General features: G+C 37.0%; 1 protein-coding gene across 1 annotated transcript in view; it reads right to left on the reverse strand.

The window, feature by feature from the left end:
• Positions 1-18840, reverse strand: part of BTBD9 (BTB domain containing 9) — a 381803-nt gene that overhangs the window by 338507 nt on the left and 24456 nt on the right. Inside the window, exons 2-4 of the mRNA XM_023624248.2 lie at positions 5698-5909; positions 1965-2328; positions 581-845 (exon numbers count right to left, since the gene is read on the reverse strand). Coding sequence (XP_023480016.1) covers positions 581-845; positions 1965-2328; positions 5698-5882 — 814 coding nt within the window. The 5' untranslated portion in view covers positions 5883-5909. The remainder of the gene's footprint in view (positions 1-580; positions 846-1964; positions 2329-5697; positions 5910-18840) is intronic.

Below are 18840 nucleotides of genomic sequence, written 5' to 3' on the forward strand. Positions count from 1 at the left end.
TCATTTTCCTCATGTGTAAAATGAAGCCATAATGGTACCGACCTCAAAGGGTTGCTATGAGACTTAAATGATCATGTAGTACTGTTATTGATACAAATAAGCACATGATAAGCGTTAATTGCTATAATTTTTATTAGCAAGAAAAATCACCACATAAGTGTTGGAAATGCTACATAAGTGTTAACTACTATTATTGCTATTTAGAATCTCTGTGTTCATGGTACCTAAAATATTAATAAGTACATAGCATGTACTCAGTATTGATTTGATGGAGGAAGGGAGGAAAGGTCTTAGCATGAGAAGAAGCTTTTCAGGAAGCTGTCTATTTTTGACATTCTAGGGAGCAGCTGGAGAAACTTCTCCAGGAACGGCAAGAAATGCCTATCTTGGAGTCTACAAAGGCTAGGCCATCTCAGGAGGAATTAACAGGAGAATGACAGGGAAAGGCGTCCATGGCAGCAGAGCTGTAGGTTCCCAGACTCATATATACTATGTATACCTGCACCATAGTTTTGTAGCTGAGACTGTCATAAGATGCAAACGAAACTTCTTGGTGAGATTAGGATAAACAGGTACTTACTGAGCATGCCTCTGTAATTGAGGTCCATATCCCGGCTCTCTGACCGAACTTTAATGGCATCCAGAATGGCGTCAGGAGACAACAGTCCCGAAGGCCTTACAACATTCAGAAGCTCAGTGAGGCTCATCAGAGGTAAACGCACAGCCTGCATGATTTCAGCATGATTCTCCTTTGAATTGTGCTTACACCAGTTTAACAAGGCTAGGAAAATATCTTTTTCGGGAGCTGCAAATGAATCTCTTAATACGATGTTTAAAAGTGCTGTCTGAAAAGGATAAAAAGGAAAAATGTGAGTTATTATGGAGCTCAACCACGTGCATGATCAATTAGTAAAACCTTTCAGAACTGCAAGTACCACTTATATTGAAACAATTAGCTCTTTTTGACCATCTTCTTTCCTTAATCTTTGTGCCATATACTCTCTTGTCCATTATGGTTGTATGAATAGCCATAGGCGTCTTATACCACTCCATCAAACATCTAGTCTTTCCAACACATCTGGCCCCATCTTTAATAAAATAACAAGAAGAAAAGTGGTAACATGAGGAGCTGTCCCTCCATACGGGTTCTTTAGGAGAATTTACATTTATAAATCAGTAGGATACATCTGGCATTTAAAATTCAAAATCTTTTGTTCTGCAGTATTACTGCACTATCATATTTTTGGTTTTCAGATTTCCAGACACCTCCAGCAACACTGGTGCAACCCTTAAAGACCCGTGCCTCTAAAAATTAAGTAGGATAATAAAAATCGTACTTTACAGACAAACCAAGATATGCAGCTTTTCAAATAGGTTTTCTCATTTGAAATATTCAGGTCCTAGGAGGAACACAGAAAGGGGAAGGAGACAACCACCAGGGGTCAGAGAAAGATTCGAGCAAAATAGTTTTACTCTAGCTATTATACGATGTGCAAAACACATATTGTACACTGTATAATAGTGAATTTTGAGCCAGCAAAAAAAATAAAAGGGAGTGACTTAAAGACATCCAATGATGCACTTGATCTCCTTTATGAATTTTCCCTCTCGTAATAAGGAATTATTAATTGCATTCTCTGTCAGAGAAATACAAAATCGGAAAATAATATACACCACCACAAAGGAGCCTATTTCACTGTCAAGACATTGAAAACAACCACACAGCAGCACAGTCTCTTTTATACAGAGAATTTACCAGAAGAACCTTAAAAGCAAACAGAAGCAATCTGCCTCTCTCTTATATGATCCAGAGTCTCAGCAGCCAGAGGCAGGTGGCTAGACAGACAACCTCTTTCACACTGATGATTTTTATTGCTGTATTTTTAGTGAATTGCTATATTTCTACTGTAGAGATATAACTGAAACAATGCATGCCTGTAAACTACTTGTAGGCAATGACACACCTTAGAAAGGGAGAGGAAGCCTTCACTTGAGAGCACCTCCTGAGCATTTCTGTCCATAAACATGCAGCACATGCAAGTCAACTTGGGAAGGGAGTAGAGACTGGCCACATCGAAAGTCATACAGACATTCTGAATGTTAAGTATGGTGCAGAGATACTCAGAGGTAGAATCCTCCAGCTCCGGAAATCCATATTTATGAGCCAGGCTCAGAAAGTCCAGCAGCACCTCCTCCTTCTCATCTGTCAGCGTCGCCCGCCCGGTGTAGATGTATTTAAGCAGCATTGTAAATGCTTCCGCAGTGGTGTCCTGGAGAGGGATTTCTGCTTCAGGCTGAGATTCTCGCATTCCGCCATACAGTAATGCTCTGCGCATCAGAGAAGAAACGCATGAGGAAAACCTCAAATAGGATTTGCTACAAAATTATGAGAACGGTTATCAACATTATACAAACACGAATTTGTTTAACGATACAAAGATTCAGTGCATATCAAGAAATGCACACATCACTTTAAATAGTTCTCTAAAGAAAGTAAAAGAAATCATTTAAATTTGAATTAATTCTATAAACAACTAGACTAATGAAATATCCTGAGAGCTCAAGATACGTAATAGATATTCATTAAATAGAAAGATGAAAGTGCTCTTTTGAGAGGAACAGTGAAATCAATACAAACATGTTAAAGGTCAACAAGGCAGTTTAAAAATTAAAACTCTAGAGGAAAAGATATAATCAGATAAAAACAATTAAACATAATCAGGTGCCATTCTCCCGTCAGATTGGCAGAAATTAAAAAGCCTGTTAATATTTAACACTACAAAAGCAATGGAAAAACAGGTTTTCTCATGCCCTGCTTTGAGAGTATAAATGGGGACTTCTTTTTGGAAAGTAATTTAAGTAATATCTATTTAAATCTAAACTGTGCCTATCCTTCAACTCAGTAATCTCACTTTTAGGACTCAATTCTAGAGAAATAATTCAGCAAGGTAAAGATAAATCTATAAGAATATATACAGGAACAATGGAAACATTGGAAAAAATCTTAAATGTCCATCAACAGGAACATGGTTGAAAAAACTGTGATATACACATTTTATGCAGCCATAAAGCCAGAAAGATTAAGGGAGATCAATATATACTGTCTTGTAAAGATATCTAGGATATAGTAAGTGAGTAAGTCAAGTGGAAGATTCATATGTGTTGCATGGAAAAAAGTGTATACCACATACTTATATGTGTAGGCATATAGATGTATATATAGATATATCCACCTATATTAAGAAAAATCAAGGGGAAATCCATATTAAACTGTTAACAGTGATTGTCTCCAGAGAATAGGAGTAGATGGCTGAGACGGAAGGACTTTCATTTGTTACTTTATAAATTAAAAATGAAATAGGTGATGGTATTATGGATGATTTCACTTTTATTTCTGTCTTTGAGTATTTTTCAGATTAAAAAAAAAACCCCTACATTATTGCTTATCTGCTCATCTAAAAAATGAGAGCTGGACAATCCAGTCAGGTAATGAATTTGAATTTCTATCTCTATTAATCTAGGAGGAATAATATGAACCAATTAAACCTCCAATCTATCAGGAAATAAGGGTGGCCCCGAGGAGAAGAGTGCAGAAAAGGAAGAGTAAAGAGTGATAAAGAAAACGTGTGAAACTGAGAGCAAGAGAATCCAGATAAATACCATGGATCACACTGGATTGGGAGTAGATCTTGGCAGGATTTTAAAGTCATGGCCGGATGCCCTCTGAATTGATAAGAACCTCCAAGGGTGTTTTGCGCAGAGTATAACCCAATGAAGAGGTATGCTCGGAATATTGGGAATCTTTCGTGGATGGTTTCAGCTATTTCCTTGAGGCCAGCAAGAATGCCAGGTCCTGGGGAAGGGTGGGAGGAGTTCCAGGCAGGTGTGGAGGGAACCCTTGAAATGCTAGTCCTGCTCTGAGACTTCGAGGAACAGGGGGAATCTTTTTTTGCCCCCTTGTTCTCTTGCTCTCAGTTTCACACGTTTTCTTTATCACTCTTTACTCTTCCTTTTCTGCACTCCTAAGTGTTGTCATAGAGCCTATCAATTCCAGAGTAAAGACAAGCTAACTGTACAGGAGGGAACTTTCCACAAGGTGGGGGCTCATATTGAGAGTTCCAGTGCAGCCTCATAAACCACTTTAAAGCATTGAGAATCTGTCTAAGGCAGCACTGGTAATGACTTTGAGGTTAGCCTAATGAGACATCAGTTATTATAAAGCTTCACTATCCACAAAGAGAGACGATGAACAAAGTCGAGAAGTGAGGGAAGTATATTCCATTCACTCAGTATGATCTTCAAATTTCTAAAAGTATTTGAATTTCTTTTGAGAATATACTGATCACCTAAAAGATACGCACATACAGCTGTTTCTAATTATTTTTGAAAGAGGGTAAAGTATCTAATATTAACAAATATTAAACATAAGGCCAAAAAGTTCCGACTTAATAAAGAATGGACTCTTAAAAAACACTTTAATAGTAATGAGTAGACCAAAAGTAAGAAAAGGGAAAGAAACAGAAAAGAAAAGGCAAGCAGAGGACAGAGGCTGGTAACAAACAATGACTAGACCAGGACAAGCTGCCTTGGTAGCTAGCAATGACCACTAGCAAGGGGAATGGGAGAGTGGTAGCTAGAACCTTCAATGGACTCCTCTCTTTTCTAAGCTCCTAGCTTCACTACCGTGGCATTTTATATGTACAAGATGGAACATCCTAAAAATGTTTATACAGTACTGTAAGAGCTCTGGCTGAACAGTAAATATTTCCAAGAGACACCCTTTACTACAATGTGTGTCTCTAGGTATTGCTGTGTTGCTATCTGGGTTAATTCTAATTGTAAAGATCCGATTACAGTTAGAAGGTAACTGAAATTTTCTCTACCACTGACATCTCAATTTTTAGATTAAGTTTCCCAGGCAAATCCATGATTCTATGGATATGCACTCTATGGATTTATCAAAGATAAATTATCAGTCAATATTGCAGTCATGAGTCCATGTTAGCTAACATTAGGTAAAATGTGGAGCAATTAGAGCTCAGTTTAACATTTATAACCTTGGAAATTAAGGGTTTGAATAAAACGATAGCTACATGTAAGTAGGATTTTTACATTAGTTAATACACAAACATCTCGTGTAGTTTTAGTTCTAATATAACTATGAAACAGTCTCAGTAAATACTTAAGTTTCCTTTAATTTAGGGTTGTCAAACTGCAAGCCTTAGGGACAGATCTGCTGCATCATCTACAGGTCCTGGACCTCAGGAGTCTGAAACTAAAAGGTACACACGCTCATTAGCAAGTCCAGAGGTCAATCTACCTATACAACCAGACACCTATCTACCAATAAGTCAGTATACTAAGTTCCATTAGTCATCAGCTGTAAGGAGAAGCCAAAGGTAAGAAAGACTCAGCCTCAGAAATATTCCTGAGACCTTGAGAAATGGTTGATGTAGGCACAGAATGGGTGATCTAGCCCAGGAAGCCTTCTAACCCTATAATTCCAAGACAGCTCCTGAAGGAAAAGGGGATTTTCAAAAAATAACAAAAAGTCTACAAAGATGAAATGCTTATAGATGTTGAATGGAAGGATTGCTAGAATTTATTGTTATGTTTTGTTACATATTTTTCATAGAGTAGAAAATACCAGTGTTTTCTACAAATGACTTGAATCTTCAAAAAGTATTACACACTTACCGAAAATATTGGCACCTCGCTGCTAAAATTACCCTGTGGGCAGGAAAACGTTTCTTTTCCACAACAAATGTGACGTCGCCATATTCTTCCCCAATCAACAAGGCACCAATATGTTCAGACAAAATGTGCACATGATCAATTTCCCCCACTGCAGTAAAGGGGCGAAGGGGGTGGCTGTTACTCATCTTGTAGAAGAGACGATAGTCGCTGATCTATTACATAGAGAAGGGATGAGAGTTAGTGGTGGGAGGAGAGTATACTTAGAAAAATCACATACCATAAACATAGCTAAGTAAAACTTTAAAATACTTAGAAAAAAATCACACGAGAGATTTCATCATTACTGATATCTTTATTAACCCAATCATTCTGGGAAGCAATTCAGCTTGCTTCCATTAACTCCTCTACCTTCACTGCCTCATTACACTAGGAAGGCAAAAACGCAAGTCTTCAAACACAAACAGCACTTGGAGCCATCACAATCTAGAAAACTGCACCCATATATGGTCCCTTATTTCTCAGTACCTCCGGAAAAGGAAAATCAACAACTGGAATTCCTCTTTTAGCACAGATAGATTTTCAAAGGTTGAGTATAGCTAATTAAACCCAGTAGAAAAGTCATCTGGGCACAGATCTAGACCTAAATCACAAATAGAATAAACTAAATCATCAGATTTCAAATAATTTCAGAGGTTTTGGTCTGAAACCATCTTAAATATTTTATAAAAAATTATAATATTCTGGAGTCACAAAAATAACTTGACATTTATTAACAAAAGTTTCTAGTAAGCACCCTAACCCCCTTCAAAAAAAAGAATAACCCCAATATTTTTCTCCAAACTGTAACTTCCAGTCCAAACTTGCAGCTCTGATGATCAGGTTGCCTGTGTTTACCAGAACATCATTACATTTCATCTCATTTACAGGCACTTCCCTGTTTCTGTATGCAATGCCTTTCTGCAAAACTAACTGAAAATCAAAGACTTTGACATGATCAACAGCTTTACATGCTAGAAAAGGGAGTTATGCTCTTCGAAAGCTAAAAATGTTTATATTCTTAAGGCTCTACTATATTTGCAGGTACTGCTTTTTCAGGTGTAAGTAACCCGGCAAGTAGAAGAGAGTCTTCATCAGCAATCAGGTGCCCTAAGTGGAGATGTGACTGACAGTTCAAAGGTGAGCCAGCTATCCCTCGGTTGCTCCAGAGACTGATATGGGGAATTGAGCCAGATACGCTCTCTCCACTAGAGCTCTACACTTTCTTGAACTCTTCACTTGGACTAGGATTAAAGGTTAAACCATTCTTAATCTTTAAACTTCCACATTCAGATCCACTATTCCCAAGGTGTGTGAAAAATGGTCTTTATCCCCAGAGACTGCAGTGGAAAATCCTCATGGTCCAGGTTCTCCAGTTACCTGCTACTCTATGCCCATCCAAAACAGAGGGAGCAACAGCAAGGATGCCACATAGAAGAACATGGAGGGTGAATTAGGCAAGGAGACAATCCCCTCCCCGCAAGTAAGTAAACAAGCTTCTGGCCCCCCATAGTAGGAGCATCAGAGGGCTACCAGCATACTCCCCTCATCACCAAGGCAAATCCCTGCCCCTCAACTGCAACCTCCATTTGAAAGCCCTAAAAACTGAATCATCTCAAATCACCTGTTTATCAACAACCAAATTCAGCTTAAGAGGAGCTAGTCAGGAGAATCAGCAAATCACGAGTGATTCAATCATCTAATGTGTGATACAACAGTCTAACACAGGAGTTGGTAAACTTTCTTCAAAGGGTCAGACGGTAAATATTTTAGGCTTTGGAGACTATACTATTCAACTCTGCCACTGGAGTCTAAAGGGAGCTACAGACAATAAATAAATGAATGAGCCTAGCTATGTTCCAATAAAACTATTTACAGAAAAGGGCTGGATTTAACCCTTAGGCTATAGCTTGCCAACTCCTGCTCTAACATATGATCAAGGACTGACTGTACTCCAGACAAAGGGTCAGACTGTTTTGTTTTTTGTTTTGTTTTCTGGCTGAGTTACCCAATCAACGTTCAAAATAACACAATTTCCTATGTCAGCCATGAAATTCTGAAAGCTACTGGTACCTGATTCCAAAACCCTATTCCTCTTCAACACAAATTCTCACATCTCTATTCAGTATTTCAACGATGGTGCATGACTCTAAACAAATAGACAGTTTCCCTGGCTTAAAGGATGCAATGTATATAACCAGCACACATTCTGGTGTAATATTCTTAAAATTTTATCCAGGTCATGAGTAAGACTCAAATGATTTACTAAATGACTCTTGAGGGACAACGATTGATTTCTGGTTAATTAGCTCAAAGGTAAATATATAATTGTTCAACTGACACATAATAAACATAAATACCATATATAAAAACATCTATCTTAATAGGTTCTCCAGATCTGCGCTTCTTAATACAAACAATTTCATTTTGCTAAACTTACATTTTAATTATGCTTTTCCAACTGGAGACATAAAGCGAGTATTACCAGGTATGGAAAATAGCCACTTAGTATGAAATACACACAATTTTTATTAGCATATAGAAATAATTTTCATTCGACCAGTGATTCTCAATGAGCTTGCCACACGTTGGAATAACGTGGGAACTTAAAAAAAGATGCCTGAGCTCTACCCATCAGAGATTCTGATTTATTGGCCTGGAACGTGGAATCACTATTCTAAAATGATGCTAATGAGCAGCCTGGAAAAGAGCCACTGATTTGGGTTGTTCTAGGTTCACACCCATTACTCAGGTGCACAAATACACAAACAAGATATCCACTGAGAAAGTTCATTTAGGATATGATTCCATTGTGAATCTTATTGCAAAGAGGCAAATGGTGCTCACAAAGTTACCAATACCACAGTTTGTATGCAGAAAATATTTTTGCCTGATGCCCTAGGCTGATCTACAGTGATAGCCTGGATCTACCCACTTGCATTTTAAAAAGCATGTTTTAGAAACCACACATCAATAAAGTTAATTTTTAAACCACCAATTTTAATTTGATAAATAAAATTGGAAAAACGTTTTAAAGTTCACGGAGTAAAACTGTTTATTGAATTAAGCTTTAAAACTTATTCTGCCACTAACGACAAATGTGATCTTTGACAAATTTTCTAAGTTCCATGAGATTGTTTCCACAGTAGTAATGACATGGTTATAGTAGAGTTTTTTTTGTTATATTTTATTACTCTGCCACTGCCTTTTAATATCACTGTTTTGGCCCATCATGTGAAACGGACTCTCACAACTCAGCACATGGTTGTACTCGAGGCTGAGATTTATTACCGTGAGAGAATACAAAGCGAAATCAGCAAAGGTTTTGAAAAGGCACAAGGGGCAAACTCTGGGGGAAAACCAGAGATAAGTTTCCAAAGGGTCCTCTCCCAACGGAGTTGAATTTTGTTGTTGTTGTTAGCGCTGTCGAGTCAATTCGGACTCCTAGCAACCCAGTGTACAGCAGAGCAAAACCCTGACCCATCTTTCTGTACCATCCTTTCACCTTCCAGCATTCACAATGCTCTGCTGCTACTCGTAGGGTTTTGATGGCCAGTTTTTCAGAAGTGGGTGGCCAGGTCCTTCTTCCTAGTCTGTCTAGTCTGGAAGCTCCACTGAAACCTGTTCACCATGAGTGACCCTGGTGGTATTTGAAATCCTGGTGGCATAGCTTTCAGCATCACAGCAACACTCAGCTGCCACAGTATGACAACCAACAGATGGGTGGTGTGGTTTCCTGACCAGGGAACAAACCCCAGCTGCAGTGGTGAGAGCAAGAGAGAATCTTAAGCACTAGAGTACCAGGGCTGGCAGAGTTACACTGGATGTGCTTAATTCCCCCAGCAAGCTGTGACAGCAACTTGTTACATGTTGCCAGCCGGGAAGCTTGTTAGAGACCCAATCTGCCAAGAGTATTGAGTGGGGGCTGTTTGTGTAGGTAGACCTGTATAAGTAGCCCTTGCCTGGCATGTATCCAAATTCCAGATTCCCAGAAGGAAAGCTGTGTTTAACATAAACCATACTGTTTGTGCAAACAGTTTAAGTGAACCACTCTTATCAATTAATGGCAGGAACCCTTCTAAAATCTAAGTTCCCAGACGCCAGACACAGACCACCTTGCAAGCAGGCCTTTCTAAAGATAGCAGTTCAGTCCTGTATGTTAACTCTTTTCTCTGTAGCTCCAGAAACAACCAAGGGATCTAATAATGTTAGCAAAAGCACTGAAAACAAGGAGTCTAAAGTCCTATCTGATATGCTTACTTAATCTTAGACTTCGATAGGAGAAAGGGATCCTAAGAATATAACCTACCCCCTGCCCAAATGTATCCCTGACCCCTGATCTCCCAATACTCCAGATCCAAACGGTTTATGGACAGTTCTCTTCAAAACTTCAAGGATCAGATAATCCCAATGTTATCAAAACCATTCCTGTGCATATGGGAAGAAGGAAAGTTTTCTGGGGGCCGGCCCCGTGGGCGGGTGGTTAAAGTTCCACGCACTCCACTTAGGCAGCTGGGTTCCTGGGTTCAGATCCCAGGTGTGGACCTACTCCACTCATCAGCCATGCTGTGGAGGCGTCCCACATACAAAGTAAGGAAGATTGGCACAGATGTTAGCTCAGGGACAATCCTCCTCACACACACACAAAAGAAGTAGTTTTCTGCTTCTTCTTTTGAAGGCAATGTAATCCTGACACAAAGATGTGACCATACCCACACACTCAAAGACTAGTACAAATGAAAAAAATCTTATGTAAAATACTGCAAAACAGAATGAAGCAGAAGGATTCACGACAAAGTGGGTCAACTCCAAGAATGACAGACGAATATTAGGAAAAATAACCAAGTCATCAAATTAAACATTCAAAGGAGAAAGAAAATCATATAATTAGCTCAATAAAAGCTAAAATACCTTTTTAAACAATCATTAATAAGCTTATAGAAAAAAGTTTTAATTGAGTAGAAATAAAACAGTACTTTCTTAACTTGATACACACATACACAACCTAACTGTAACAGCTGTAAGCATCTGGTTAATAATAAAACAAGAGAAACTCCTAGAAAGTTCAGAAATAAAACAAGGATGTCTACTCTTATCACTATTAACATTTTTCAGGAACAAACAACAACAGAGTTAAGAAAGTCAAGTTGGAGCTGGCCCGGTGGTGTAGTGGTTAAGTTCCTGTGCCCCACTTCATGGTTCGGATGTTTGTGAGTTTGGATCCCGGGCGCAGAACAATGCACCACTCATCATGCCATGCTGTGGCAATGTCTCACATACAAAAAATAGAGGAAGACTGTCACAGATGTTAGGTGAGCAACAATCTTCCTCAAGCAAAAAAAAAGAGGAAGACTGGCAACAGATGTCAGCTCAGGGCCAGTCTTCCTCACACACAAAAAAAAGAAAATCAAGTTAAAGTCAAGTGGATTAGGAAACAAAGAGGCAAAATAATCACTATTTGCAGATAATCTGATTGCCCACATGAAAAATCCATAGGAATCAACTGAAAAAATATGAGAGAAAATAAGGGAGGTTCACTAATGTGACCACATAAAATTATTATATGAAAATATATAGTATCCTTCCACACCAAAAACAACCAGCTAGAAAAATATAAGGAAAGAGATTTGCAATTTATAACTGCAAAACACATGCAATAAACACTAGGTATAAACTCACAGAACATGTAAAAGAAATAATTATAGAACTCTACTGAGAGATTTAAGAAAAATAAATGAACAGACATATATTGTTTGGAGATAGAAAGACCCAATGTTGTAAAGACACCAATTATCTCTAAATCACCACGTGAAAAAAGCATATTTGATATTTTTTTATTGAGACGAGAGTTCACAACATTGTGAAATTTCAGTTGTACATTATTATTTGTTGGTCACCATATAAGTATGCCCCTTCACCCTTTCTGCCCCCTCCAACCCCCTTCCCCCTGGTAACCACTAAACAGTTAGTTCTCTTTGTCCATGTGTTTATCTTCCACGTATGAGTGAAATCATAGTGTTTGTATTTCTCTGTCTGGCTTATTTCACTTAACATCATACCCTCCAGGTCCATCTACATTGCTGCAAATGGGACAATTGTGTCTTTTTTTATGGCTGAGTAGTACTCCACTGTGTGTGTGTGTATGACACCACATCTTCTTTATCCAATTATCAGTTGATGGGCACATGGGTGGCTTCCACGTCTTGGCTATTGTGAATAATGCTGCAATGAACAGATGGATGCATATGTTTCTTTGAATTGTTGATTTCAAGTTCTTTGGATAAATACCCAACAGTCGGATACCTGGGTCGTATGCTATTTCTCTTTTTAATTTTTTGAGAAACCTCCATACTGTTTTCCATAGTGGCTACACCAGTTTGCATTCCCACTGGCAGTGGATGAGGGTTCCCCTTCCTCCCACAACCTCTCCAACATTTGGTATTTTTTGTCTTGGTGATTATAGCCATTCTAACGGGTACAAAGTGATATCTGAGTGTAGTTTTCATTTGCATTTCCCTAATGATTAGTGATGTTGAACATCTTTTCATGTGCCTATTGGCCATCTATATATCTTCTTTGGAGAAATGTCTGTTCATATCCTCTGCCCAGTTTTTGATCAGGTTGTTTGTTTTGTTTGATGTTGAGTTGTGAGAGTTCTTCATATATTATGGAGATTAACCTCTTGACAGATATATAATTTGTAAATATTTTCTCCCAATTGGTGTGTTGTCTTCGTTTTGGTCCTGGTTTCCCTTGCCTTGCAGAAGCTTTTTAGTCTAAGTCCCACTTGTTTATTTTTTCCTTTGTTTCCCTTGTCCAAGTAGACATGGTATGCAAAAAGATCCTTTTAAGACTGATGTCAGAGTGTACTGTCTATATTTTCTTCTAGAAGTTTTATGGTTTCAGATCTTACCTTCAAGTCTTTGATTAATTTTGAGTTTATCTTTGTGTATAGTGTAAGATAATGGTCTACTTTCATTCTTTTGCATGTGGCTATCCAGTTTTTCCAACACCATTTATTGAAGAGACTTTCCTTTCTTCATTGTATGTTCTTAGCACCTTTGTCAAAGATTAGCTGTCCATAAGCATATTTGATATTTTATTGTATTTTATATTGTGAACAAAAACAATGCTGTATTAATAAAAAGCAAAATTCAGCAAACATTCTTGGTAGGGCTACACACAGTCAAAAAAAGTAATTGACAAATGGGGACACATAGAAAATTGAGAAAGAGAAGTGAGAATTTTATATTTATCAAGAGGTTTTTTAAGCTTTGAGACACAGTTGTAATTAATACAGGAATTAAAAGTAATCCTAATCAGAATCACAACAGAGTTTTTAAAGTAAATTGGGGTAAAGGAGTTAATCTGGAAGAATAAATATGTGATTTGATACATGTTCTGAAAAAGAAGAGCACTGACGGGGGCCCGCTTACTGGACAGGAGAGCAAATAACAAACTAAAGCAATTAAAACAATATTCTATTAGAGAGACAGATCATTAGAACATATTAGTTCAGAAATAAACCCAAGTATACATAGGAATTCAGTATATATATAAATGTAGCATTTCAATTCAGTGGGAGAAAATAGGGATTTTTTTCAATAAAAGATGTTGGCTAGCCATTTTGAAAAAAGTAAGCTGGATATTCACACAAGAGCACAAAATTAAATACACAAGGATGTTAACTTCAGCACTTTCTGTAACAGTAAAAAATTGGAAAAAAACTTAAGTGCCCATTTCATGGGAATTGAATAAACAAGTAACAGTAAGTCCATGTAACAGAATATTATACGATAATTTGAAAAGAATAAAGTTATTTATTCCCAAAACTGAAAAAATTCCTCGATAAATGTATTTACATGCAAAAAGGCAAGCTGCAAAACAGTACCATAGTACAATTTTATTTTGTTAAATAAAAAGTAAACACCAAATTGGTAACAAGGGTCAACCTAATGGATCAGGGTTGTGGGAAAAATTTTACATAGTGCATCACATATTTCTATAATGTTTAAAATCTTTCTAACAAGCATGTCTTACTTGTAATAAAATTATATTCAAATATTTCAGTAACTTTGGTCACTAAAATTACAAAATAAATAAGTTTGTGTATGAGACAGCTAGTATTTTAATTTGCCACAACTAGCAGTAGCTGATCTAGTGACTAAGACAGAATGGTAAGCAGACAGACTATATTTTATCTGCACAGATAAAAATTAATTAACAACTTGAAGGCAAGGACAAAAAGTTCATTACAGTAAGACAGGCAAAAAGTAATGAATATCAGATACCTGGGTAGCATAGCTTACTAGGACACTCTGTCTGATACATCCCAAGTAATGATCTTCACCTTAGAGATTTTCAGTATGACTTCTTCTAGACTAAAGGCAGATTTTCTCAGATGCAAACAAAGTGCTCTGAGATTTGGTCCTGTTGACGATCCCAGAGACTAAATTTGCTGACGTTCGCAGGATAGGGCAAGGGTAATCTATTCACTCAAGCTGTTCCTTCAAGGTGGGAGGAAGGAAAAGAGCATGAAAGCAGGGGGAACAGGGCCTCACGGTAAGGGAGGGCAGGAATACATCAACCAGGACACAGTATCATTCATGATACTACATACAACTATTAGTTGAGGGTTCTGGGACTTCATATGGATTTATTTACCAAGGATGGTGGTAGAGAAACTACACTGTTTTTTATGGTTGGTTAACATTCATGAATTGAAATGCAGCAAAAATCAAAAAAATGACTAAACCAGCAGTACTAAGATTCTCAGGGTTACTGACTGTTCATTATGCAGTAAGAAACCCACACCTATTTGTTCTAACTAAAATAATGAACAATGTCCATCAATAAAGTGAGAGCACCATATGTCTTCATAATGTTGTAATGTTATAATTGCCTCTTCAGGAGTCTGAAAAAACCAAGTTGACCTAAATATCGATTTCTAAAGCTCACTTCTAGCAGAACTGTTTACAAACTTTTCTTTAACAAGGGCTTACCACATTTTTTAGAATTAAAGTTTATTCTCCAGAGTTTAATCAGAAAATAGACAAAGAGCAAAGTTCCACCAGGTAGAGATGCCAATGAGTCCTTGACTGCTATATAAATGTCCCCTGGGAAGCCTTCTCCACCCCGCATATTTCCTGACTGAAAGGCCTCTATGGGAAAAAAGACCTTCTGCTCTTTAATTGCAAAATATAAATGATTTTTCTCATGAGGAAAGAGATGGCATTTACAAGCATATGGTTTAGCAATTTCTTCCTGCTCTTGGTACCCATGTGGTGTGTAATTTGAAGCAGTATTCCTTAAACTTTAAATTAATATCACTTGGGGAGATAAATGATGTCCTGCCTGCATCTTAAACACTCAAAAATCACATTCTACTTTCTCATGGGAAGGATACCTCACTTCTTTTGATATATACTCTATCCTTGTCATCCAAAAGTTTGAATAAACAGGTATAGACTGACCATACTGGTAGATGTGACCTTGATTCTGCTGTTTTGCAAATGCAATTCTAAACCCAGCAGAAGAGTAATATCTGCCAGGCAGTAAAGGGAAAAACATGACTGGAGTTCATGGGCATTTTCTAGTCTCAGGATTCCTGAAATGTCTTTCTCTGGAAAAGATTAAATGATTTCTAACATCTAGTCCAGCTCCAAACTCTTGTCTCTCTATGATTTTATATGTTTGTAAATAAATGTTTATAGATATGCTCAGCTTGGAACACTAAAGAACTGTATCATAAAATATCTAACAAGATTATCTTATTGAGAGTGTATGTAACTCCATTTACCAATTACCACATTTATTCTCCACATCTTTGCCAAGGGACAAACTAGTTTCTGAATCTGTATATAATTCATTCAATAAAAGATTTATGGAGTTCTCTGTACCACACAGGTCCAGTGTATGATGACAGAAACACAAAGACTAATAAAAGATAAAGTCACTACCTTTGAAGAACTCACTGTCTACTGAGCAAGGTAGGACCAGATGACAAATAATGTCAATTCTAGAACTAGCAGGCCATGATTTTTAGAAAGTCAAATACAGTTATTTTCCATAAGTACTATACCAAAACAACTACAACTATGCTAAACAGAATATTAAATGAACAGGAACTCAGAAAATTATCTGTTATACTCTTGTATCAGAATCAGAATTACTATTCAAATAACTGGCTACTTGCTCTCCAAAATAGGGTGCTCACATCCCAGGGAGAGTGTAATACAAACCATAGGAATTTAGGAAGAAAACCTTAAAACTTCTATTGGTATGTATTTTTAACCTAGAAAAATGAGAAAAAAATTAATCTTTAGTAGTATTTAATATGTGGATGGACACTGCCTCCCTCTCATAATCTATATGTCAAAAACAGTCACTTGTCTCATAAAATAAATAGGTGTCTTGAGAGAAGAGTGGGAATTCCACAAAGAGGCAGAGCTGAAGATAGCGTCCTCATTTGTTCAAGGGAAGTATCAGGTCTACCTGTGTCTGCTTATGTGAATTTTCAAATTATCGCTCACAAAGTGACAAGTAGATTAAAAAAGGTCCCTGCAAGGAAACCACTGATTGAAGATAATATAACATTGCCAACACAAACAACAAGAAAACGGCCATTATTACAACTCTACTCTTAGTAATCAGACTTTATAAGGTGACTCCCCAATGAATCCTAGAGATCTAATGCACAGTATAATGAATACAGACAACAATATTGTATTATAATCATCAAACTTGCTAAGAGACTAGAACTTAGTTATTCCATCCACTAAAAAGAAATGATAATTATGTAATGTGATAGAAGTGCTAATTATTGCTACAATGGCAATCATATTACAATATATAAATGAATCTGATTAACACTTTGCACACCTTAAATTTATGTTATATGTCAAATATATTTCAATTAAAAAGTGACCCCAAAATTTGAAATAATCATGAAGATCATTTGAAACATACACTGTTATTAACAACAAACCTCCATACAAAAGGTTTTAAAACATACATTGAATAAATGAGTATTAGTTGAACGCTTTAACCCAAAAAGAAGCTTAAAACAAAATTACAATCTAGTAGCAAATCAACCAGTTTGCAGTAGGGACACAGAAAGTACTTCCACCTAATAATAACGGTTACTATTTATCGAAAACTTACTACAAGCCAGGAAGAGTCCTAAGCATGTTATACACACATCTGATGTAATATTCAAAGAACTGGATTAGGTAGGAATGTTTTGTATCCTATTCTACAGATAGCAAATTGAGACGCAGACAAGATTAGGCAACTTGTCCGAGGACATAGACAATAAATAGCAGATTCAAACCAAGGTCTTTCAAGGTCCTGAACTTATAAGAGCTATGCTGTAGCAACACGGAAGAAACCAGATATGATTCTAACTCTGACTCCTAGACCTGCCAACTAGCTTCTCAGACCAACAAGTCTCAAACTTTTTTAACACACTCTATCCAGACCAGGTAAAATATGCCACAAGAGGTAAGAATGAAGTGTCATTTTTCAAGCCAACTTTTGGAGATTACATATACATCTGCTTTACTAATCGGGGAGAATAATTCATATTTTAACTGTGATGTAGTGAACTCTATTTATTGAAAAATTACGGACTAAGAATATTGTTAATACAAATATGCATCAATATACATTACAGGGTTAACTGAACAACCTATAACACATTAAATTGATAATAAGGCTAAACAGTAATTTATAATAAAACAAGAATAGAAACAACTGAAAAGCATAACCAACTCAAGATACACTGATGTAAAATAAGTCTAACTTATGCATGCACATTCATATGTGGACTAGGAGCTTTGCAATGTTGCTACAGATTGCACAGTAGCCAGACTTCTTAGCAGAATACCAAATCAGAATCCTTTATAAACTCTAGTATTATGCTAATGTGGACTTATGAATGCCACATTTTGCTTACCCTTCATGTTTCACTTGATTGGTTATTAGTAAGCTGCCAAAGGATATATATAAATGAAAGACTATGAGATTGCCTGACATTTGCCAATATTTTTTGATCAGGGCCCACCAGTGAGTGGCCTTGGACCATCTTTTTAAGAAGTATTCTCCCAGACTAGGCAATGTGCCTGGCTCAGTTTGGCAATGATATCTAATTCTGTGGTGGCTGCGAGAAGCTACTCTCTTATTCAATCACAAAACATCCAAGACTCCCAAGGCAAAACCAGCCCAATACATAACTTGCAGTGCTTTTATTTTCTGTTCAATTCAAGCCTTCTTCAGTCTCTCCAGATCCAATCTTTAATTAAAACAATCTTTCCTAAATACTTGCAATCAAACAAAAGCATTCAAATCAGGTGTCCTAGAACAAAATAACTATCAAAGGACCCAAGAGAGCTTCATTCTGTTATGTTTTAAAGTTTCCCCAAATACTGAAGCTTGCTGCTGCTTCTTTCTTCCCTACAAAGTACCTCTTGAGCTTGTGCTTCAGAAAGGGATAAGATACAGAAACTTACAAGATTTTATTAACCTAAATTCTGAATGTTTACCCAAAGACCTACATTATCCAGCAACAAAACTTCCCTCGGTCTCTCAGCTCTTGTTTGTTCCACTGTGTGACTCCCTATAAGGCAACCTTCCATAAGATGAGACGACTTTTGGGAACAAGTCACAGACCACAAGTCTAAGAAGTGGCTATCACTTACAGATCTCAGAGTTTATATAACTATCCTTTTTTGGGTTCTCAGCCTTATTGGTCTCAAGTCCAATGAAAACTGCATGAACTATATGCTGGGAATAGAAAAATATATGCACCTAGAGCCAAAAAACAATGAAAAAGTCATGATGAGTGCAGAGGTTATTAGTTGTAATAATATTTGAAAATACAGGACAAGCTATTTCTGTTTAATTTCTTCGGTGGCAACTTACGAGTCTGTAATATTCTTGCCTAGATTTAAATTATATGATATTTTCCTAATTAATAAAGGTTATTATAGCATGAACTCCCCATTAAAGCAGTGGACTCATCAATTGCAACAATTTAATTTCTTTGTAGCAAAGCTACTGTGAACATTTGCATTACTGTCTGTGTAAAGGAAATTGGCTTTTCATTTG

The sequence above is a fragment of the Equus caballus genome, chromosome 20 (assembly GCF_041296265.1).
Source record: "Equus caballus isolate H_3958 breed thoroughbred chromosome 20, TB-T2T, whole genome shotgun sequence".
NCBI classification, from domain to species: Eukaryota; Metazoa; Chordata; class Mammalia; order Perissodactyla; family Equidae; genus Equus; species Equus caballus.